General features: G+C 37.9%; 2 protein-coding genes across 4 annotated transcripts in view; both read right to left on the reverse strand.

Moving 5' to 3' along the window:
- LOC124632944 (protein tweety-like) overlaps window positions 1–25,660 on the reverse strand; it is an 86,902-nt gene extending 61,242 nt beyond the window's left edge. For 2 of the 3 annotated variants that reach the window (XM_047167966.1, XM_047167965.1), the window contains exon 1: window positions 25,368–25,657. The gene's annotated coding sequence lies outside the window, so the exon portion shown is untranslated. Of the gene's footprint in view, window positions 1–25,367 lie in introns of all 3 variants that reach the window. The other variant, XM_047167964.1, reaches the window with a different exon arrangement.
- Window positions 1,719–5,780, reverse strand: LOC124633068 (craniofacial development protein 2-like). Its single transcript, XM_047168160.1, has 2 exons — window positions 4,343–5,780; window positions 1,719–1,899 (listed from the first exon to the last, which is right to left on the reverse strand). Exons 1-2 carry the CDS (start codon window positions 5,446–5,448, stop codon window positions 1,719–1,721), a joined length of 1,287 nt encoding a protein of 428 aa, XP_047024116.1. The 5' UTR covers window positions 5,449–5,780.
- Window positions 25,661–25,819: the final 159 nt, after the last annotated feature.

Genomic DNA, 25,819 nt, shown 5'->3' on the forward strand with positions numbered 1-25,819 from the left:
ATTAACAGAACGAGGTCACACACTAAAAAATAAAACGAATAAAAAAGTTGGAGTAAATGCGAAGAGACCTCTCGTACATCCGCGGAGGGTTCCTTTATAATTTATTCATCTTCTTTACAACGTAAGAACAAAACTACGATAAAAGGTGGCTTAGTGCGTAGCGGTTATGTGCTAACAGAATAACGAGGCTCCCCCCTCGGATCACTTCCCTCCTGTGATGGCGACCTAAAAATAAGTGAGGAGTGAGGATGCTGAGACGTAACTATTTTGCTAGCTGACACTTGGAGCCGGATGAGATTTCAGGATGTGGCGATTGATCGCTAGTTGAGAATTCGCTGGATAACACGGACGTTACATGCTGGCTTATGAATTTATAGCTCGAAACAACAGCAGTTCAACCGCTCGGAAATATAAATAAGGATATAAGAATGAATTACGACTACTGAGAATTGAATTTAACTTTAAATGTACACAGAATTACAATATTTACATTATTCACCCCCAGAACACTCGCACCCCGTGTTTGCAGTAACCCAATTAAACGAATAAAGACATTATTTAATTCTCCCTGTTGTTAACGTCTGCTCATAGCTTTTGTGGAAAAAATATATCCTCACTAAAAATGGATCTGGTAAACTGTACGTAATAAATTATGATGAAAACCGACTAACACTCCGAATTCAATAGCATTTCATTAATTAAGTAACCAAATCGCATTTTTTTTTCCTCCACCGGCGCCGTTCTAGGAACGTCCACGTAAAGCGATGAATATTGAATAGACTTCCTAATGTGACATCATAAATCACTGAGCCACATTTTAATTACAATTTAACCAACAATAAACTTAATAACAGTCTGACATCATCGATTTGTGAATAATCATATACAAGGAATTGAATACAATAACGTACAAGTAAAGCTTATCGTAAATCAAAACAGTATCATTAGATACGAGTCCCGTACGCTCGCACCGGGAGAGCGGAATCTTTAATATCTGTATGGCCAACTAATTTAGACCCCTATCTGTGCGGAGATAGCATTAATTTTGTAGGGGTATCACAGGTCTTGTGTTAGTGGTTGGTGTTTAGGCGTCCAGCCGTGGAAGAGCTCCGGATTTTGGCGGAGCTTTCCCTCAATTGTTGGTCAGTGAACTGTGTGTAGGGAACGAGGGAGGTCAGTGAGTATTGGGTGGCGGAGAGGTTGTTCCGGGCGGGAGCTCAGAGCGCAGCCTCCGCTGTATCGAGCGGCCGCGCCCGCTCCAACCCACGTGCTCCATTCACCGGTACCACCACGTGTAAAATGTCTTTAGACGAAAAATTCATGTACTTCTTTCCAGGATTTGCATTTTATAACGACTTTAAATTTTCTTACACCCGAGCATGTGGCGCTTATGCGGTTTCGCAAAGTGGCGCCCAACGTGGGCTTATCCGCTTATCATTGACAAGACAGACTGTGCATTAGCAATTTATTGCTTCAAGAATAACATATTTTAATAGATCGTGAACAAATATAAAAGAATTCCGTTAAACACTGTTAGGCACTGAGACACGTAAGACTCTTTTCGCCACATACGCATTTTCCGAAAGCTCCATAAACTCTGTATGCAATAGAAATTGTGACTCGATTCCAACAAAATCAAATGAACCATATCTCACAGAACACGTAGCCCCAATTCCAGTCCAAATCGCTTCCTATAAAAATCCCGTCAATGCTATAAATCACGTAAGCGAATTATCACCCTGCATACTCCCGATAGCTCCGTCGAATGAATTGACATCGGAAATAAAAGTGACGCACGATCCTGACTGGTCGGAAGTAGGCCAGCCATTCATTAAGCTGGTGTCGAGCCACATCAAATTAGCCTGCACAGACTCCAAGTACAAGTCGACTAGATCTAAACTGTTCCGCATACAAATCACGATCAGTCTGTTAATTAATTAAAGTTTCTCTGCAAGTTTTTATCTTTGCCTTCAGACCCTATTAGCAATTAGCAGTAGTGGTGTGTGGACATTTTACTTATTATCGTTAATTTGTCAGTGTTTAGAATATGATCGAAGCCAAATCTTGACTTAGGAACAAACATCATCTTATATATATAAAAGAAAGTCGTGTTAGTTACTCCACTTGAAACTCAAGAACGGCTGAACCGATTTAGCTGAAAACTGGCAGGGAGTTAGTTTAGAGCCAGGAGAAGGACACAGGATAGTTTTTGTCACCATCCGGGTACGGGAAGCAGTTATCTCGGGACGCGGGTGAAACCGCGGGCGGAAAGCTAGTTTAATGATATTTCCCACGGAAGTAATTAGGGATAATAATGATCTTGGTTTATATTTCTTCCAATCACAGAAGAGAAACCCAATAAATAATGTAGTTGCACAGATATCGATGTTATATTAAACCAATTAAACATTCAGTAATGTTAAATAAATGTCGAATCTTCTTCTTTCTCCTGCCCTGTTCCCAAATATTACTTGGGGTCGGCGCAATATGTCATTTTCTTCCATTTTCCCCTGTCACTCGTCATACTGACACTCACTCCCTTCCTATTCATATCATCTTTCAGGCAATCCATCCATCTTTTCTTAGGTCTTCCTCTTCCTCTCCATCCATCTACATTCATACTTAGCACACACTTTGTTGCATGCGTATCATCCCTCCTCATTACATGTCCATACCACGACAATCTTCTACTTCTCATCTTTTCTGTAACTGGCGCTACTTTCAGACTTCCTCTAATGTAATCATTCCTCACTTTATCCATTCTTGTAACACCACACATCCATCTCAGCATTCTCATTTCTGTTACATGCACTCTCTTCTCGTCCGTCTTTTTCAATGCCCAACACTCCGATCCATACAGGACGACAGGTCTAATGACGGATTTGTAAATTTTGCCCTTCAGTTTGAGGGGCATCCGCGGGTCACAAATAGCGCACAATAGCGGACGATCCGATGCGTAACGTCCCTGTTCACCTCACCGTCACTTTGGACGAGTGAACCAAGGTACCGGAAGTCGGAGCAAACTGGTAGGGGCATGCCGGCTAGGGTTATGGTCATGGGTCCCGAAATACCGCCAAAATCACAATGAAGGTATTCGGTTTTACTCCTGCTCACCTTTAAACCCACTGTCTCCAGTCTCAGCCGCCATGCCTCCAGTCTACTCTGGACCTCTGGCCCACTCTCCCCCACCAGAACAATGTCATCGGCGAAAAGCATACACCAGGGTGCCTCCTCCCGTATATCTGCCGTAAGCGCGTCCATTACAAGCAGGAAGAGATACGGGCTGAGGGCCGACCCCTGATGTAAGCCAACACCTACACTGAAGCTGGTGGTAGTGCCCGCTGCGGACCGGACTTCTGTACAGCATCTGCCGTACATCGCTCGGATCAACTGCACATACTTCCCTGGTATACCTTTCTCCTCAAGGGCCCACCACAAAACCTCACGAGGCACCCGGTCATATGCCTTCTCGAGGTCAACGAACACCATATGCAAGTTTTTGTGTGCACCCCTGTACTTTTCGCACAATTGGCGAATACAGAATATAGCGTCCGTTGTACTCCGACCAGGCATAAAACCGAATTGATTTCGTGCGATATCACTCTCTTCTCTCAGCCTCCTTTCAATAACTTTCTCCCACACTTTCATACTATGTGACATTAGCTTTATTCCTCTATAGTTGTTGCAATTCAACACATCACCCTTGTTCTTAAAAATGGGCACCAGGAAACTATTGCACCACTCGTCTGGTATAGTTTCCTCTTGCAACAACTTATTGAAGAATAAAGCCAGCCATTTCCATCCATCCATCTTTAATAATTTCCACACTTCCACTGGTATTCCATCTGGCCCTATCGCTTTTCCATTTTTCATTCCATTCACTGCTAATCTGACCTCATCCTCACATACATTTCTTACAAGGCCCTCGTTCACCGCTTTATGATGGAGCACACCGCTCCACTCATTTTCTTCATTCATCAGTCTTTCAAAATATTCCTTCCACCTACCTTTAATCTCCACATCATTCGAAAGGACCGTTCCGTCTCCATTCTTTACACACCTTATCTGGCATACATCTCTTGTCATTTTCTCCCTAGATTTAACCAATCGGTAAAAGTCATTTTGACCAGCTGGGCTATCTAGGGAGTCATACATCCTCTCGTGCGCTTTTGCCCTTGAAACAGCCACAATCTTCTTTGCTTTCTTCTTACATTCATCATATTCAGCCTTTTTTCGTGCTTTTTCACTATCATCATTGTCTTCCGTCCGCTGCCATTCCTTGAATTTCATCTTCTTTTCCTTTAATACACTCTGCACTTCTTCCACCCACCACCAAGTTTCCTTCTCTATCACTCCATTCCCTTTTGATTCTCCTAGAATGCTTCTTGCCGCTTTCCTTATACACGTCGCCATTCCACTCCAGCATTCATTCACATTCTTTTCATTCATTTCTCCCATTTCAATCATCTTATCAACCACTACTTTTCTAAATTCCCGGGCCAACTCAGCCTTCCCCAACAGATGCCATTTGATTTTGGGGGGCCGTCTCTCTTTGGCTTTTGGCCGGGAAGTTAAAATCACATCCATAATTAGGGGTCGGTGCTGCGAGACTACAGCTTCGCCTGGTATCACCTTGCAGTCTTTGATGTTCTTTAAACTACTGCGTCTGACCAAAAAGTAATCTATTTGTGTCACGTGGTGACCGCTTTTATAGGTGATTAGATGTTCGGTGTTCTTTTGAAACCACGTATTTACCACTGCTAGGTCAAACGCAGTAGCAGCCTGTAGCAGGGCTTCACCCTCGTCGTTCTGGCAACCGAACCCCCACCCTCCATGCACTCTTTCATAATTCCCTCTCATTCTGCCAACATGGCCATTAAAGTCTCCTCCCACAAATACCTGTTCATTCGTCGGCACATTCATCATTACTGCATCGAAATCCGTCCAAAATTGTTCTTTCACCCTGTCATCACAACCGACTTGAGGAGCATACACACTTATAACATTTATTATCAAACTTTCATACATTATTTTAACAACTATTATTCTATCATTCACTCTCTTTACATCTATCACACTTTCTTTCAAGTTCTTATCTAACACAATGCCTACCCCATTCCTTTTCCCATCACTTCCACAATAATAAAACTTGTATCCTTCCCCAATTTCTCTAGCTTTCGTGCCCTTCCATTTAGTCTCTTGCAAACATGCCACATTTATTCGTCTTCTCTTTAATACATCCGCTAACTCTCTGGCTCTTCCAGTCATCGTTCCTACATTCCAACTTGCATACCTCAATCTTACTTCCCGGACTCGCTTCTTACATTGCACCCGCCCAGGTTGGTGCAAAAACCCTTGTCCACTTCCCACAGGGGCCGGGTGCTGCCCCTGCGCGTCGCCTGAGGGGTACGCCCTAGCCCTATCGCTCATCTCTTCAACATTCGACATATTGCTATATGATTTGGCATTGTGTTTTTACGACCGGCCGCCTGCCTGACGTCAACCCTCTTTGGGAATGCAATTGTTGGTGGTCACTCTCCTACCACCTAAGGATTGGTGTATTTTAGGATACATACATTAAAATATTAAACATTAAATTAACAGACATTAACAAAAATATCACACTCCAGTCTTTTAAAATCCGGATCTAGTCTCCTCACTGCAACCTCCAGCTTAGAGAGGTCTAGTATGAGTTCCCTCATGTTCTTATTAGGCCCACAGGGGCCCTGGTGGGATGTCATCTGCTAGGCGATCTCTTCTTTTGACGCTTCATCAGCATAGGATTCATTTTCCTCTGTAGCCGCATGTTATAGTTCAAGATTATCTGTCGGCTTAGACCAGCGTTGCACTCATCTTGGTTTTTCTGGTACTCCAGGGTGATCACATCAATGTTGATAAAATCTTCTCAGGTAACAATGATCCAAAGCCAAATATCATTTATTTTATTATTTCACGTTTCGATTTACCAAATTTATAATAATATGAGTCCCTTTATTATGTAAATATAATTAAATAAATTAAATTACAAAAAATTTCAGTTCAGTCATTTTGACAATTTTGACAATTTTACGTTAAATAAATGTCGAATACTGAATTGCAATAGCTCACACCACAGATCAATTGATAGCAGATAATAAAATATGGGCAATTGGCCATATTGAATAGCTTTGGATAAACGTACAACCTGCGGCGGACGATTGACCGACTCAATATATTTAGATGGAATCAGTTTAATACCGGTGCATCGGATCGGAATAAATATTAAGGGGAACAAATATAATGACAACCATAAAATGCTTTGATACCCTTAGTTTTGTAACCAGAAATATCTACTGAACACCAGAAAAATAAAGTCTAAAAATGTAATAGTACCACCTATTTTAGTCACGACTTCACTTTAAATTGTATTCGACCACCAAATTTAGTAAATGATCACCAACTCTTGACGACCAAATTAATGTATTATTTTTGCCTAAATAAGTCACTGTGATTGCCATAAAATGTAGGCTTATTACCAAATAAAGTATTATGATGCCATATTAAGTTATGTGTCCGGCTTGCAATGCATGCGTGAGTGTGAGTGACAGGGGAAAATGGAAGAAAATGACATATTGCGCCGACCCCAAGTAAAATTGGGAACAGGGCAGGAGAAAGAAGAAGAAGAATGTGTTTCTCAATACACTCCCTCGAAAACACACTCTTATCGCACTGTTTCATCATCATCAGCCTATCGCAGTCCACTGCTGGACATAGGCCTCTCCAAGTGCACGCCACTGAGATCGATTTTCAGCTTCTCGCATCCAGCTCCTGCCAGCCGTCTTGCGCAAGTCATCACTCCACCGTGCCTGAGGACGTCCTACGCTACGTTTGCCGAGGCGTGGTCTCCACTCTAGAACTCGTTTACCCCAACAGTTATCGGTTCTTCGGCTAATATGGCCAGCCCACTGCCACTTCAGCTTGCTGATTCGGTGGGCTATGTCGATGACCTTGGTTTTGGTTCTCTGACGGATTACCTCATTTCTGATGCGATCCCTCAGAGAAATGCCGAGCATAGCCCTTTCCATAGCCCGCTGAGCGACTTTAAACTTGTGAACCAGCCGTACCGACAGTGTCCACGTTTCGGCTCCGTAAGTCATGACAGGTAGGACGCACTGATTGAAGACTTTTGTCTTTAGGCACTGTGGGATCGCACTGTTTAGAGGCATGCAATAGACAATTTTCCACCCTAGTGCAGGAAAAGGGTCCCCATAATGTTATAAAATTTATTGTATCAGGCCGAACTTATTTTTTTGGAGTCAGTTTACTTAAACAGGATAGCAAGATGTAAAAACTTTGATTATCATTTTATATTAAAAAGCTGGTATAATTTTGATGATCATTTACTACTTTTGGTGATCATTTACTACTTTTGGGATAACAATGATTTATTTGGACTCATTTTGCTTAAATAGGATAGCAGAATTTAAAAACTTTGGTTATAATCTTACTTTAAAATGGTGGTCTAATTTTGGTGATCATTTACTATTTTTGGCTTACGCATGATTTATTTTGGAGTAATTTCACTTAAATAGGATAGCAAAGTGTTAAAACTTTGGTTATAGTTTTACATTTAAATGCGAGTTTCATTTTGGTGATCATTTACTATATTTGTCTGCTATTTGTTACTATATCTGGTGATCAGTTAAACATAAGCCAAATATTAATTCGAACATAGATAAATGGACGCTGTACTATGAAGTGATAAAGTACCGCTGCGAGTATTTATACTGTGGTTTGATTTAATAACTCAAAGAATTGAAAATGATCAACAAACATACTATATTGAAGGGCATAACAGTTCAAGAACGAATTTTCCGTAACAATGTAACGGGAAAAAGACTAAAGAAAAGCAATAATTCGAATCAAATTATAGCATCAATTTACCAACGGCCAAGCCATTAAAAACTTCCACAAAATTATAAAGCAATAATCTTATATTAGCCACAGAAGTACCGGTAATCTTGACCTCGCGGTAACATCCGTCAGCTATTAAATCATAGGGTGATGTCAATGAATAAATAAAAAGAAATAAAATTGGCTCTTCGATAACCTCGGGGCCAGTTATCGTTTCACACACAAAGTCAAATATGATTACGACCTTCACCGTTGAAAGTTATACAGCTCTGCAAAAAAGATCTTGTCATTCAAGTTTAGACTTGTTTGCAATTATATCACAGTTTTTAGGACAATGATCTGATTTGCCTAAGTATTTATCGTTCAGTTTTTGGCACGCCAAAAGTTTACTCTTCACACGAGATATTTCCTTTTTGACCGGCACCAACGCTCCGAAAATTTCAAACTAAAATTCACTTTCCACGATGGTACATAACAGCGGTATCATATTTACGAGTATAACCTCAAAGACATTCCAGCGTCCAATTAGTGCGTCATCCCATTAATCTGACACCACAAGCATAGCTACTGCTCACAATCTATCATCATGGAATTTTGAATCTTAAAATACACGATCATATGACACGATTTATTTAGTCACTCATAACTTTTTTGGGCATTTTTAAATTATCCTACAGGGAAAATTATGATGACTACTATTATATGAATACTATTATTATGATGATCCAATCTGCCACTGAAATTATGGAAACGCTATGAAATATTGTAAAAGCAAACTCAACCATAATTCCTTCAACAGCAATGGCAGACAATGAAACCAACAACAATGCAATAAAAAAATATCTTCATGACAGTAAATTAATAACCGCTCAAGATCTAAAATGGGTCTACGATATTACAATAGGAATTTCATCAAAGCATTCCTATGCTATATGAATCCGATATTGCAGCGAGCAATAAGTGCAGTCCTGACCACACTGTGGCGCCTATCTTCGTCACTTGAGCAGTCTTTAACCTGATACTTCAAAAGCCTGTTGTGTCTACGGCTAGTATTGATACTGCTAACTTGATCAATGTACTGAATACCTTTGTACTGCATTGAAGGTGGTGATGTCATGAGCCTGCGTGAAAGGCTGTTCAAGTCTTCTAGTAATTTTATTGATGACTAAACCATTAGTTTTATACCAGTTGGTACCAAGGTCTGCCTTGGTATTGATGTGGGAATTGTCCAATTAGTATCTTTAGCTAGGTTATTTCAAGCAAATAAAAGCGCAATTTCTTTTTACCTATGGATGATAATCAATAACTCTTTGTTCCTTTACAAATGGTAAGACTATCTGAATATCAGTGACGTAAACATTTTCTTTTGCTTTGTACTGATCATCAACTAATTCTGTATACATATTTCAAAAGTTACGTAAACCAAATGTTGTCTGACCCTGTCACAAGCTAACCTTGTCGGCCTCAAGACTTTGATATTAAGTTTCAAAATTAAATCATAGTTATATTTTTTAATATGTCATTATATTTAGCAGTTATATTTTTACAAGTCTAAGATTTACTATAATACATTATTACGTAAACACAAACATAGATACTGAAAAACGTCAGTGATCTTTCCGCCAATGAGTAATTTGATAGAAGATAATACATACGGCTCGTGCTTTTAGAAATTGCAACTTCTAAGAGCACCAACAAACTGAGCAAGTCTTCACAAAACACTTTTTATTTCTAAAAGGAAGGCAAAGGAACGCTTCGGTGTCGAGCTCAAATCACCGGGAAAGTGCTGCGCCTCAAACTTGCAGCGGAAACAAGTGGGAAACTTGCCACAATGAACATGGAACGACTTCTCAAACGCTTTTAGCAACGTCGACTCTGATGGAATGCTTTGCTGATCGCGTATGTAGAAGTTTCGATGAATATTTGACTGTGGAAATCGAAACTATGAAAAAATAAAAATTAACAGCAGCCATTATCAAAATTAAGAAGCCTGTTAAAACAAAAACCAAACAATTCAAACATACTCAATTAGATTTCACTCACATCCATCAAGTTTCAGCCGCAATTATCACATCAAAATTATACGCAGCGTTTACAAACAAAGACGCCTCGCTACAACGCTGTACGTTGCCAAAAATTCATTAATCACCGGCACACGCTTAGCAAACTCATAACTGAACAGCGAGACGCTCGGAATTGCCATAAAATGTACAGGATAAGTTTGTCGGCTCCAGAAGTTCAAGTTGCATTATCCTCGTGCATCCCGCGCATGAATGATATATGGAGACGTCTGGAGCTCCTCATGCATAACATTAGGGAATTCGTTGGAAACATTGCTCTCCAATCCGACAATCTTCATAACAAAAATAGCATATTGGATTTTAAGTTGAACGTTATATATTGTAGGTAAAAAAACAAATCGATATTGAAATGGTAATGGAAAACTAGCACCCAAAATGTTACGGTTCAGTGGATTCCAAAGTGTAGTTTTGAATCGTCGAAAGTACGAACAACAGTTCGGAATATTGATTTTGCTGTGAAGGACCAATAAGAGACGCGGTTGCTCTGCGGTATTTACTTTCTACAGATTTCCTACGAACGTGATGCAATGGTGCATTGTTGGCTTTATTTGGTTTTAAATGATTGCTACTCTGTTTGCTAATAACCAACCTAACTGTTATATTGCCATTTTGTCTTTGATGCAAGCAAAGACAGATCTTGACTTTTAACGAATTGAATAGACAACAGTAATTAATAACGAAAGCTCCCACAAGTGAATTCTTAGTTTAATCAAAATCATTCGCACTATCAGACATGTACTTAATTAAATTCATGATTTTTAAGTAAATAGTTAATTCATTTACTTAAAAATCATGACACACTGAACTCTTTTTGTAAATTGATTCACACCAATTGCCATATTCAGCCTATCCGTCTCCATGTAAAAACCATTATGATACTCAAATCAATTGCTCGGTATCATCCAATTTATTCCAAAATGATCGTTCGGGTATTGCAAAATCAGCTTTACTGCGCACTTTTAGCTCACATTTTCGAAAATTGGATCATTGAAAAAATTTGAAGCTCTGAAATCGACGATTTGTTCCGAACAAGACTCGAATCAATTAATTAAATTAGTCCGTTGAGGCGGATCGTCGGTAAGTCGCCAGCCTCATCGAGAATACTTGAAACATTATGGGATATCAATTTTGCGCTTTTCGACAAAGTCACAATTGATTTTTTTCGCTGTCTTCAATGTTTCTCTTGCTTTCTTTTTTTGGTATATATTGTTGTTATAATTCATCGTTGTCCAAAGTACAACAAGGCAATTGATAAGAACTACATATTTGTTACTAAAACAGTCGTACAACGGAAGTTTCTGAAAATGTATGTACTTTGTAATAAAACAGTTAATGTATTCAAACATTATGAATAATTTTTCGTTTGAACGGGTAGTGCCGCAATATTATCAGCAGATGCCAATTCTACGTATTGCACAGCGCCAGTTTAATTGTTCAGGGAACACGGCGCATGAATAGTGAATTAGGCACTATTGACTACTTAACGACAAGGCTTCACGAGAAATGTTTCAAATTAGTTAGGTAGATAATACATGAGATCGCTCATGCTCACATTATTATTTTTTTTAAGACTTAAAATTGGAAACGAATTTCACAGATCGACTAATCTGAAGTTTCTCAGAAGAAGCATTATCACATTTATCTCATAACCGCACACAAACGATTTAATGTTAATCCCTTATCATGCAAATGCCACAGCAAGTCATCCACATAAAATAAGCGGATTAAATTCTTTGTAAACTGTTTTGTTTTCAAAGTAACTGATGATAAAAACATTCACGGTTCACTGTCAACGTGAATTGAATATTGTAAGCCACAATGATAGTGAACCACTTTCCGAATGTGAGAATGAATAATTCATGTCACAAAAGGGCATGTGATTAAACGCGCCGCTCGTGTCGCCTATGAAAAATTATGATCTTTGATAACGAATTTGATTCAAGTCTATTATAGTATAGTATTTTTTGTTCTGTTGAAAGCGATATACAAATCATAGTACATTATGATTATTAAGTCAATATACGCAACAAAAACTATTATGTAGTTACTTGTAACAACCTCATGAAAAACTATAATCTTCATGTACGGTATTATAAATGAGTTTGGTAAGTAGTTACAAGCGTATTACCTACCACATCAAAGGGCTGGGCGTTGCAAAACAGATAATCACCGGCACTGCATCATTACAAGGGAATTGATCGGATACGTAATGAAAATTACTAAATCAATGGAAACTCAGTTTGATATGAATAGTGAAATCACCATTGTAGGAATAGAACATTATATACACTTTATAGTAATTAATTATTCAGAACTTAGGCTTAGTACCGACCTACTTTGGAATAACAGAATACATAAGTACGTATACAGTAGACACTGTTTTGTGTTCAAAGATAAAGGAGGAGTACCTTTACAAGACATTACGGCTATTCAATGAACAGAAACGTCACATGAAGCGTGAATACATTTTGAAGACTTAACTGGTTAGGTGTTCACAATTTTCAAAAACATTTCAGGGTCATTATTTTCTTGCGGTAACGAAACCATATACTTAGATGAAACTACCAGAAAACATTAAAAAAAGAAGATCTGAAAACCTTGAAGGACAAATTGACAATTAGTGCATAATAACGTGCGTGACCAGATTTCTACCATAAGGACTTAAAACCGCCGATCTGTCCACAGCAGTAAACACATATTTGCAAAGATTTTATTCTCTAGTGCACAGACCTAATTATACAAATGATACAACTGCATCAGCAACCTAACTGTCCGATGTTTTTATTTATGAATCTAGAGTTGTGATTGTATTATACATCGATGTCAATTCGCAAGTTTACAAACATTAGGCAAACCTTGAACTGATAACAAACACAACCGAATAAAAATAGCACAATGTTGTTTGGCAACAACTGCGAATAAGAAGCCAATTAGAAACCAACTCATAATATAAGAAAAAAACTATCCTTGATAAATCTATAAGACAAAAAATCATTTACAAAAAAGAAACTGAAAAACATGGCAAGATAAATTCAAATACCGCAGTCAAGCCTCGGAATACAAGAAAGGGGATCTGAATAAAGCATTCGACACGTTACATCATCCCAAATTTGAACATGCTTTCTTTAATTTCAGTCAATATCAACCACTTTTTCAACTTCACTATCACAAACATGGTATCAGTTACTGAGTTCCATACATATGGGTAAAAAAACCGTCGACTGGTGTCATAAACATGTTCGCAGACTGCTTTTTTTGCAAAAAAGAATAAAGGCTATTTTGATTGACGTTTGACGTCATACTCTATAGATTCATGAGCCTGAAGTCATTAGCCTATTGTGATTGACGTTCAGGACCTACAAAATATGCGTCATCTATGTGCTTACAGTTGTCCTGTTACTTACATTTAATTATTCATTATTGCTATTATTTTGATAATACAGTTTATTGTTATTTGTGACTTACAAACAGCTTCATCATAAACGGGAGAGAAAATATTATGTTGTTTATCAAATCATCCTCTTATCTTCAAAACCCGGCTCGATGCACTGAAATGGAATTAATGCTAAAGAGCTTTTAACATGCCACCTTATACAATGAGGGTTTAAAGACCGCATTAACGGTAGATTCTGTTTAAGGTTCTTACCTTCACAGACACCTTAACCCTTTAATTGCCGCATTATTTCTGAGCCTTCGCCGCATAAGGGACGCATGACGTTGCTTTTACTAATGCCCACGCAACCAGCTAACAGTTTAGGATTCAAGCTGCGTACTATTACCCACACGCACGGAATATTACATATACTATGCAGTTTATCGATTTATCACATTCGCCGTTGGTGCACACACGCATACGACCATTTAACACTACATTTAAGCAAGCGAAGGATTTGTTTTTAATTCCCCGTTCATATCCGTATATTGACTGGATGTCTATGTGTGCGTGCTTCAGACTGTATTATTTATAATTTTCATCAAAGGAGTAAGTATGCAAGGCGTAGTACACGGCTTCCTATTTGTTTGTGCTGTCAACACCGACGTATTTGGGCAGTTCGTCTTCGGCTACGGGAAGTGTTGATTCAATGCACTCCCACATCCGGCCGGGTTATAGCATTGTCTACTATTGGTTTACTCAAAGCTTCCTGTTTAAATTCGTGATGGATTCCAATGGGATATCGAAGCACCCTTAAATAGTAATCAGAAATACTCGTTAACTGTTCTGAGTTCAACACGTGTAAGATATGGAATGTTGGTAGATACATATAGGAATTACCGTTTGTTGGCAACATTGGAGTTTCTGATATTAATTATTCATCAAACACTGCAGATAAAGCTCAGTGTGGATTATGCGGCTTGATAGATTGAACCCATTCATTCAATTAAAAACAGAACTTAATAAATTCGTTTTTTTCTAGTCTATGTTGCATAATACATAATGCGTTATTGTTAACAGTGGCAACACATAGACAGTAAAAAGATTGCAAAAGACAATAAATCAGTCATAATATCATAGCACCACAATTAATAGTGGCAATAAATAAATGACATAATGGCGCAGGCGCCGCGATTGTTTTAGACCGTGGAAATTAATGCTGTAGTAGAAGTATGAATTGAAGAAACTGGTCTTACAATTCTTTTATAGAGGACACAGTGCAAACAAAGGATAGAAAACTAATAAGCTTTCCAAAATCTTTATTGAATTTCGTTTTCAATAAATCATTTGGAAAGTCTGAAAACACCAACCCGCATTGAGCAAGCGTGGTGATTAATGCTCAATCTTTCTCCGTGTGAGAGGAGGCCTGAGCCCAGCAGTGGGACAATAAAAAGGCTGTAACAGTAACAGTAACAGTAACATTTGGATATGCTTTGCTTTTACAGTATCCTTCTCTTTCAAATATTATCTCACTCTCTTCTTCCATGCCTTTACAGTAGGTACTCTACTCTTAAAAGGACTTCGTAGTCTTCTCAAATCGATTCATCTTTATTTTCCTCATCCTCCTCATTATTAAATTAATACGATTGCAACCCGACACCTCAAAGCGTACGAACTGCAATGGTCCATGCAATCGAGATAATGCGATTACTTAAGCAATTATATGCACGCTCATGATTGATCGCCCGGATCGGCCCGCCAGATGCTAATTGTACCAGCGCGTTAACGCCTTCGTCAGAGTAACTGTACCGTTACGTTTTATTTGGTGACATATCAATTTCATGCGGGTTAGCTTTGAGGTTTAATTATTCATTGAGATGAATATTTTGGTGGTTTGCGGTCTCTCTTTCTCTGCGGTTCCCATACCCGCACCTTCTTCTTTGTTTAAACTGAATTTGAAATACTAGGATTATTGAAAAAAACTAAACTCATATTATGTCCCGATGTTTTGAGTATGTTGTGTTTTCAATACATTAAAGATACCTGACAAATATGGTACGCCTCATTTAACAATAGGTAGGCAAGACATAGCTCGAAACGGAATAATAGGATTACATACTGAAAATGAAGCATTACCGCAGATTAGTAAATAGTTACCCACGTACATACTACGCAGACTGCTATAACTAACAAAAGTAAATGTTTGGAGTAGATATTGATTTTTAGCAAACAGAGTTATTAACCCTACGACGGATTTAGCTACAATTACTGTAGTATCATGGAATATGTTGTGTTAATTACTATTTATAGAAGTGTGAACATCGTTTAGTATTTACACAGTAATTTGTACTTTGTTACGTATAACGGACCACATTTCATTTACAAAGTTTTTATAAGCACTTGTGTATAAAAACAGATTATTAAAAGATTAAGTATTTTAACGATAAAACGGTATAATAAAGTTGGTATTATTCGAGGGGAATTCCCAATGCACAACGCCTTTGATTGTGACGGCAAAAATAAACATGAATACTGTTAAACTGGAAAAACTGGATGACATTCCCACAGATAAAAAACATTGACATTTTGCACAATATCTTTTAAGTTGAGTCAAATAAATAAACTCACTTTGAATGCTTGTTTGGATACAAACATTGCAACGAATTAAAATAATCGGTCACATTCAATGATATCCAAACTTTGACTCATCTATGACTGCTCTTCCTGCCTCCAAATGACTAATACAACATATTAGGCTTCAAACAATGCCATACACATTTGATACTGATTTATCATTGCAGTTATCGGGACTATGCAGCGGCGCAGCCACCAACGCGCCGCGATAACTTAGAATTATGATAACAGCTTCAATTTGCAACTGATTGCAACTATGTTCCCAGGGTTGTTTGGGACACCATTATCTTCCTCCTGTCAACACAGTCCATCCATCGTATCTTTGGTCGTCCCCTTCTTATGTTCGTCCACAATCATATTGACCTTCCTCATTATAGTGTTCCTCATTCCTTCGCAATACATTTCCATACCCTGATAACCGGTTTCCACACAGCTCCTTGAAGACCGGTCAGTTTTATAAGAAGCATCTGATTGAAGAACCAAGTTCGGAGTTGCAAAATTATTGGAAGACAACTGCGATTATGAAGACTCTGCTGGTTAGAGAAAAAAAAAACAATTGACGATTTATTTCACATATCTACTAACTACCGTTCCAATGATAGCTATGGAAATGAGGAAAGCCGTGCCTTTGAAGATCCTAAGTGGCAGGTTAATTTGTTATCTGTAAAGCATTTACTTAACTAAATCGTGGCTTTCGTCATTCTTGTTGGTGTTACGATCCGGTTACGAGTGACCTTTAGCGTTGAGGTCAGCACAGTAGTTCCGATCATCCGAATATTTATTTATTTACCGTACATAATTTTAAATATTTGTAGTCGTGAAGGACCAGAATTTATTCTCGTTTTTTTGTGGTATAGTAAGATAACGACTGGGAACGGATAACACGAGGAGCTTTAATTGGTCAAGGAAAAAGTCGTAAACCTATCAGGACAGCAATTCTTCTATGGCTTTAGGTAAGTTTTTATATTTTAATGTCTACCTATTCTACACACAGAATGCTCGAGCTCCTAACTAGTTGATGACTTTTAAATAAATTAATAAATAACTACATTTGCGGTTACATTCGGTGTCCGTTGATCTTCCAAAACATTAAGCAAGTGGATTTAAAAGTGTCATGGGTGGCAATAATAATAAATTTGATGACGCATTCCGGCGACTCAATGGCTCAAGGGAATGGAGACTTGATTGGATTCCCACCCTCACGCAGTATAACGACATTGCTGGACTCGCATCCACCCTAGCTGCATACTCTTTATTGTCACTACACTGCACGCAAATTATTTTCTGTAATTGCTTCTTTTATTTTGTGTTATATGTCCATTTGTTTTGGCAATATTGGACAATCTGCTGTGTAACAATTTTCTACAGATATGATTGCCTGCGAAATTTGTGCATAGGTACTTAAATTATTAGACAAGGACAAGAGAATAGTAAAAGTCCAGTGTGATTAGAAAACAAGATAATTTTTGAGTCTTTCGTCCTTTTTTAGTTTTTTGGTCCTTTTTTAAAAGCGCATATCGATGCTACCTGACATGACAAACTCGGAACATTCCGAAACTGCACAAAGTGAAACAATGTTTTACCCGTGACAGATGTAGTTCTGCAAAAAGAGACATTAACCCAATTCGCAGCGGGTCGTTAGTGTCACAGTCTGCGAGCCGGTTATCTCGAGTGGCATCTCCGCGGTCACCCTGTACCGACGAGCACAGCCTTTATATTTTTAGCCAACATTATGACACCCAGCGAAATACCTTAATGAGGCCGGAAAGAGCCTAGGGATTGTCATACTGCCCTCCTTTCATTTCATGCGTAGAGGGAGCAAAATTAATGATGTTTCTTTTACTATCCCCGTTTCTAAGAGCGGCGGCGAAATCGAAAATAATAATGATGACAACACAGGACTGGGTACCGAAATTAGTCTTCTAACCCGCAGCAATAAGTTACGAACTTTTCAAACGATCATTAAAAGGCACTTAATGAACAGGAGCGGTTTAGAGGTCGTAATTGATTTATAATCACGAGTCATTTATAATCCAAAGTCAGTACAAAGAGCTTAATTTATTTTGTACACTAATCTGCCTAATCTCATGTAGTAACAGAGGATGGTTCGGTAGCCGTGCATCTGGTGCGGCCCCTCCAGTAATGTAATCATTATGATTTATGGCTCACGAGTTAGCGCGCGCCTTCCAGCCTGCAGAATGACACTAAATGACGAGTTCCGTTCTTCTATTCTTGGTGGCTTCCTGGACTCTCTTCTTGGTTAAGAGCTTCCTGCAATGAATGCGCTAGCGAAGTTTATTGCATAGTTATTGGCAAAGTACCAGTTACGTACAGCTCACGACGGTCACTGTTCTTCAAATTCAGTTTAATTTCATACACTAATAGGTCATTAAAGACATGAGTAATTGGTTGTTACTGGGAGACTATCAATAAATAGCTTAGTTGACAACAAGACACATGTGGCCTGATGGGCTCTTAAGTTCACTGTCGAAACCATAAAATACTGTTCTTTTCCACATATGCCTATCAATTTAATAAGCATTGATAGTGGTCTATCAAAATGATAGCTCTGAATGCTGTTACTATGTAGAATGAAAAATGGGTGCTTTGCCCCCGCAGCCTTGTCATTTATCAGTGTCGTCAGCTCGCCATATGTCCAGTGACTATTGAAGTTTCATAGCATCCGGCCACGTGCACCGAATGCCCACTGCTCTTTGGTAGCTAATATTGAACGGCTATTAAACTTTATAAAATTTCGTTTCAAACTGTGTTGACTAGATTATAAATTAGCAATTTTATATAATAGAAGTTAACAAAAACTTCAACTACGTGTAATCTCATCAAACTTGTAAAAGGGAGTCACAAGAAGGTCAGTTTTTACTACCGTTGCCGTTGTACAAAAACTGTACAATTTGTTACGCTGCCACAGCTGCAATCTGTGGAAGTAATGCGAGTATTCCCAAAGTTGTCCTAATGATCGTAGAGAGAAAAACAAAAACTTTTAACGATCCTCTTAATCCAACAATACTTTTTTAAAGAACGGTGTCAAGTAGAAAGCTTTTACAAAAATACAATGAAAGGGGAGCAATAGAAGTCCAGGTAGCATTAAGGAGGGATCTGCGGTCGACTTCATTATAAAAATCCCAACAACTTGGTCGGCAATTATGCAAAAGACTTTTTCCGTACCATTACGGCTGCAGTTTCATAACGCGTTGGCATTTAGTTTTTACGCAACCGCGCTGAAGTGCTCCGAGGCTGAGCGGAACAACTACTTCACTTCGGAGATTTAAATGGTGTTAAACGCCATCGAATCACGGTAGTTACGGAATAAATCTTATGATTTATTACGCGAGAAATCGGTTAACTTGACTCTCAATTGATATCGCATGTTAACGTTCAATCTGCCTATTGAACAGTTTGTGGAAACTCGAACTTTCTAAATGTAAGGGCCCATAACACACGATAGAATCCGTGTCCGCACCCAGATACTAACGAGAACTGCTGCTATCGTGCATGTCATTGAGAAAAACCCTTTGCTCTACTGCACTGCAAACGGTATTTATTGTCTAAGCTTCCAATAAAGGTTAATGAGATCGTGGTACGGTGCCAACACCGAGTTTCCCTCCCGACATACTTGCTTAAGTCGTGCATAACTTTAGCATACTGCATTCAGAGAACACACGGGCCTACACTAACCACCGTAATGTATTATTTACCGAACTAAACGAATCGTGGGCATAATATTCATGATCAGCACTGTTTCCTGAAATATCGTAATGTGCGATGAGCTTTCGAAGGTGTCTAAATGAAATATAAAAACAAACGACGTCAGCAAATCTGATGTCGGGGGAGGTTTGTGCATAAAATATGATGCGACATAACCCTCCCCCGGTTGAACTCACGGGGGGTGACCAGAAGTAATAAGTTCACCCTTATTTATACCCCAAGCGGCCTTGGGGTTGTACGCGATTAAGTCTAACTGTGTACCCCGTAGATGTTATTTTTAGGTAAGTCGCGCAACTGATGGCGAAAGTGTATGGTTTGTTTTCAGTCGCGTGGTTCTAGTCTAAGAATAGGTTCCTTTTCTATTTGTTCTCGATTATATCTAGAGATGCGTCTCAAAAGCTCAATTTGGACTTCATCAATAGTCTGGGCGTTGGAAACATAAGCGTGAGGATGCAAATAAATAGAATAACTAGGAAGAAAATAATACTTAGTTGTAATCCCAAAGAAAGCCTCAATTAAATCGAATGTCAGAACATTCTTTTATCCCTTTCAGAACACAAACGAAAGGAGCTTTTGGGTTATTTGATCCACAACAGCGGCGAGCTCGTAGACGTATCCAATAACATTCATCAGCAATTTTGTTTATAAAATTACAGCATTCGTCTCTCACAATACGTGATGGGACACGTACCAGACGTAACTTAAGCAGTGATTTCAGGGTCATATTTCTTTGTACATAGTTTTAAAATGCGGCGGTTTTAAAGAGCACTATAGGCATCTTGAGTATCGAGGAGTCCATTCACTAGTCGTGAAGTGTGAGCCCCGCGCAGGGTGACTCACCCCCGGTTGGCGACCCGAATTGAGGTCACCGCTGTGGCCTTCCTAGAGACTGTATTGTTCCTTTTATTCCAACTCTATTCGGCGCGGCGTTCAAGTATGGAAAGTTATGAATTATATTTGGTGAAGATACTGGTTTTTGTAGGGGATTTTGTGAAGTATCATTACGTCTGTTTATTTTGGAGGTAAATTCTTAGCATAACTATTTTGTAGTCTTTATTTCTGATACACAGCTTCTTCATCATAAGGGCATTTAATGTTAGGGCTCCAAAAAAATACGATCTATGTATTTTCGACGTTTGATTAAGTCTTGCTGGCTAGACTCCTGTCCTTCCACACATTTCCGTAAATAAATAGACTGGACTTTATATATACAGGGTGTTTGGCGCATGGACCGACAAAAATTTTTGGGGGATTCGTGAGGCCATGTACTAGTTTTCACTCATAGACCCAATGTCCTATATGTCACTGTATTCGAGATACGATTTTTTTTGTTTGTTTTTAAAAATTACCGGAACTATCACCTTTAAAACGCTATAACTTTTCAGTCTGTTGTCGAATTTACACCAAATCACTTTCATTGCGTTCTCTGATGTATTATTATTCCAAATAAAACATAAATTCATAGCACTAGATGGAAAAAAAATACTTGTTGAGCTTCCAAACTCTTAAAAATGAAAAAACGTATGAAAAATGTCAAATTCAAAATTAATTATAAAAAAAAGTAAAAGCTTTTATGAACTTCGTTTAATAAAAAAAAATTGCCTACTTAATACCCTTTCCAACGATATGCCACATGGGTGTGAAATCATTAATAATGTCGTCAAAATCAGAGCAGGAACGAACACGCACTCTAACGTCTCTAACAACGAACCCGTTTGATAGAACAATGGTAAGCAGGTAATTGGCAGGTAAACTGCCTGTCTCTTTCTTACGCATGAAAAATATCTCTTGTCTTTGTCTATCATTGGGTTGGAGTTTGTTATGTGATCCTTGTTTAGTCGAGATTTGACTATCTCTGCTATCGGAAGTGTCCGTGTATTTCACGTTTTCCTATTTCGTTGTTTTTTGTTAAAGTTTGTTTTTGTTAAGTTTTGTTTGTTGAACTTTTCTGTTAAACTGTTGGTGTATTCACCGTGCTTGTTACAATGCCTAACTTCAGCAACGAAGAGTATGCTGACATGTTGTTGGCATATGGCAGCGCTAATTGTAACGCTCGTGAAGCGCGTAGAATTTACCAGCAGCGTTATCCTAACCGGCGTATACCACACCACGAGACGTTTGCTACAACCTATCGACGTCTGAGGGAGACTGGAAACATAAATTTCCAAGAGCCTCGCGTTAATGTGAGGCAACATAATGTTGTAATTGATGAAAGCATTTTGCAAGCTTTTGATGAGGATCCAACGACAAGTATTCGAGTTGTAGCTGAAAGACTTCACTTGTCGGTTTGGAAAGTTTGGTCAGTTCTTCGGGAAAATGGAAAGCATGCGTATCACTACACTTCTGTTCAAGGTACGTTAAGTACTTTATTTATTTTATCAGGCGAAATCGTAAAACTAAATTTTGAACCAGTTATCTTCGACCTTATTGTGCTGAAATTTTGCACCCAAAAAACTTGTATTTTAAAATGGTTTTAACCATACACTTATTTTAAACGTTTACAAATATCCTTGTAGCTTTACTGGTTCGTTTTTCAAATAAATACCTAGTAACTTTTATTTTTTCTAATTTTATCTTTTAAATTTATGTTAGTTTTTGCCATTCAAAAAGTGAATTTTTACCAGTCTTTAATGGATTGTTCTAGGTCTCATAGATGATGATCACAGGAGACGGCTCGATTTTTGCCGATTTATGATGCATACGGACGTAGATGATACAAATTTTTTAAAAAGAATTTTGTGGACTGATGAATCCAATTTTAATCACGAGGGAATTGTGAATCTCCACAACCTTCACCATTGGGCGCAAAAAAGACAAAATCCCCGCAAGAAAAGACAAAGTTCCTTTCAAACTAAGTTTAGTGTAAACGTTTGGGCGGGGGTTATTGGAAGACACCTGATCGGTCCACATTTCTTACCAGAGCGCCTGACCGGAGAAAATTATTTGAATTTTTTACTCGAAGATTTACCTGAATTGGTATTACCAGTATTAGATGGAGAACCAATTATTTTCCAAAATGATGGCTGTCCAGCACATTACCAGCGAGACGTGCGAGAACATTTGGACAACTGTTTTCCAAATTCATGGATCGGAAGAGGCGGCCCAATTCCTTGGCCTGCACGTTCACCAGACCTGACGCCCTTGGATTTTTATGTCTGGGGCCGTGCAAAAGAAATTGTGTATGCGACTGAAGTACCCACAAGAGAAATTTTAATCGAAAGAATAAATTGCGCCTTTGAAATTATGAAAGCAGAAATGCGACTGAGGACGACGACTGTAGAAATTAGAAAAAGATGCCGTGCATGCATTCGCAACAGAGGCAGTCATTTTGAACATAATTTATAACTTAAATTTAATTAAAACATTTTAAAACATTTTTGTGTTTTCATTACCCTGGCACTGGTTAATGTGTACCTTTAGGTTTGTGACGACATTATTAATGATTTCACACCCATGTGGCATATCGTTGGAAAGGGTATTAAGTAGGCATTTTTTTTTTATTAAATGAAGTTCATAAAAGCTTTTACTTTTTTTTATAATTAATTTTGAATTTGACATTTTTCATACGTTTTTTCATTTTTAAGACTTTGGAAGCTCAACAAGTATTTTTTTTCCATCTAGTGCTATGAATTTATGTTTTATTTGGAATAATAATACATCAGAGAACGCAATGAAAGTGATTTGGTGTAAATTCGACAACAGACTGAAAAGTTATAGCGTTTTAAAGGTGATAGTTCCGGTAATTTTTAAAAACAAACAAAAAAAATCGTATCTCGAATACAGTGACATATAGGACATTGGGTCTATGAGTGAAAACTAGTACATGGCCTCACGAATCCCCCAAAAAATTGTGTCGGTCCATGCGCCAAACACCCTGTATTTAATTGATAAACATTCTAAAATGCAACACAAAAGCTCTAAAAACAATATTGACCATCATAATTTGTGCAAACTGCAAAAAACCGCATTGTTTAAACAATATCAAGTTGAAGGACGGCTGGTGATCATTATGCAGTACTTGTAAAATGCAAAACAAACACATTTGGCATACTAAATAAACTGTGTGTACTTACATGTGTGGGCGTAACATTTGATGACTATCTTTAAACATTATAAAGAATTACTTAGAATGTTTGTGGTTTTATGAGTTCATGAAATTGTTCTAATGTCTGTTCTAAATAGTTACGAGTTGAATTAGAACCCTTTTGTGTTGAGCACTAAAATATTTATTATCTTCGGAGTTCTATTTCTCAAATATAATTCAGCCACAAATTTATTTTTAGGCTAATTTGGCTGGATGATGCATCTAGTAGACACAAGCCTGGAACTGTGTGATAATGTAATTAAGAAAAAAATCTTGTAAGGTACACTATGGATACTTTAAATTCAAGGAGCTAAACTAGTAGCAGTATGGAGAGTAATTCAAATAAATATGAATAGAATATTTAAAACATTCAAGAATACATCTGTGTCATGGTCATATTTGTGTTACTATTTTTATTTAATTTGTGGTCATATGCCTTGCACATGGGACCAAGATGCCAACTAATTTGTTTTTCAACCGAGTTGCTTATAAAAGCTTTGTAAATTGAATTTTCATTTATTTTGATGATGGATTAGAGACAAATGAATGGTTTTTGCTGTATCAAATTATGATTGGCGTAACCTTCAATAGAGTTAGATAATCAATAAAGTAAGTAATTTGTAGGTATTATTTTAAGCAATTTATTGCTGTATGCTTCCAGCACATTCTCAATGGCTTATGACACAGTGATGGATAAAAACCTAAACATTAACCACTTCACTGTCCCCAATGTAGACTCAATAGTTAAACAATTGATGTGTATCACATACAACCCATGGGACAGGGAAGTGGTCAATTTAAATTAATACAAAATATATTTTATCCAAATAAGACATGTAAAACTAGTCCTAATTACATACATAATTGGTAATTTAAATGACACAACAAGCAGCTGTTATTACGAATATTTTTTTTTATTATGTTCCGTTTCAATGGGGTTGTGTAAGTTATTATGTTAAACAAGTAAATAAAAGGTTTTATACCCATTTACACGTTTAGGCTAATTTATTACACTTGTTAGCAGAAATAATTATGCTAATTAGGATATTGTTGTTACTCCACCCATGGGGGTAAAATAGGTAGCACTTTGCTGGGTGAATAAGCTTATTTCTTTTTTCGGAATTTATCAAAAAGACAGGGTTTTTAAAATATTTTTGACAACATTATGACCCTTTTAAAGATCATATTTTTGCTATGTATGTGTAATCAAAAGTTTTCTGTGAAGTTTTAACGCGAGTTTCAGAACGACGTCGGTACATACAATGCTATCGATAATCCCACGGTGGTTAAGATAATTTCAATAAAGGAACGATCGTCTTGCCCTTAAAATCAATAACAAAAAGGAACTTTTAAAAAAATCTAATACAGCAGACCCCTGTTACAATAAATTATGACATTAGCACACGCACAGTATTATACGTACAGCGATCCCCATCGACTCTGCCCGGGGGTGGGTCTAATGATAAATGCCCGCATCGTAAGATTATAACATCGTAATGCTTCAACTTCGTCACATAAAACCTCCTGTTTTTTAATCAAACATACACTTTCTAAAGCTATAATTGCCCATAAATACCTCATAAACACCAGAGAATGCAGATCAAGGCAGCAAATCAAGTGTCGATGGGACAAATCCTTGCACAACCACTAAACTGAAATTATACGAAAATAAAACACACTAACACAAGGCGTTCACTACTTAGGCTATAGCAAATCAACACAGTAAACTATAACTTGAACTGAATGTGTCATAAAACGTCCAACAAACATATATAAAATGTGAAAAATGTTGCATTTCCTATATAATGTGCACCGGCAAACGATCAACACAACCACCGCTACAAAAATCTTTACAAAACTGGGGAAAACATCAACGATAGGGGCGCTGTGGTCGTCGATTAGCGCAAGCGCTGTCAAAATAAAAGTACTCCTTTACACGCACTGCAAATTAAAAAGAATGCATTAATATTTTAATAATTCAGTAATTATAAAATAAAAAATATGATATGCATATTACGTGGAATAGTT

Source organism: Helicoverpa zea, chromosome 9, assembly GCF_022581195.2.
Source record: "Helicoverpa zea isolate HzStark_Cry1AcR chromosome 9, ilHelZeax1.1, whole genome shotgun sequence".
NCBI classification, from domain to species: domain Eukaryota; kingdom Metazoa; phylum Arthropoda; class Insecta; order Lepidoptera; family Noctuidae; genus Helicoverpa; species Helicoverpa zea.

What these genes read in the sequence shown, in the direction of transcription:
- LOC124633068 (XM_047168160.1), bottom strand. Translation starts at nt 5,448, where the DNA reads ATGTCGAATGTTGAAGAGATGAGCGATAGGGCTAGGGCGTACCCCTCA. An exon ending in GGGAATGGAGTGATAGAGAA is followed by an intron (nt 1,900 to 4,342) that starts GGAAACTTGGTG and finishes TATGCGGAACAG; the next exon opens with TTTAGATCTAGTCGACTTGT.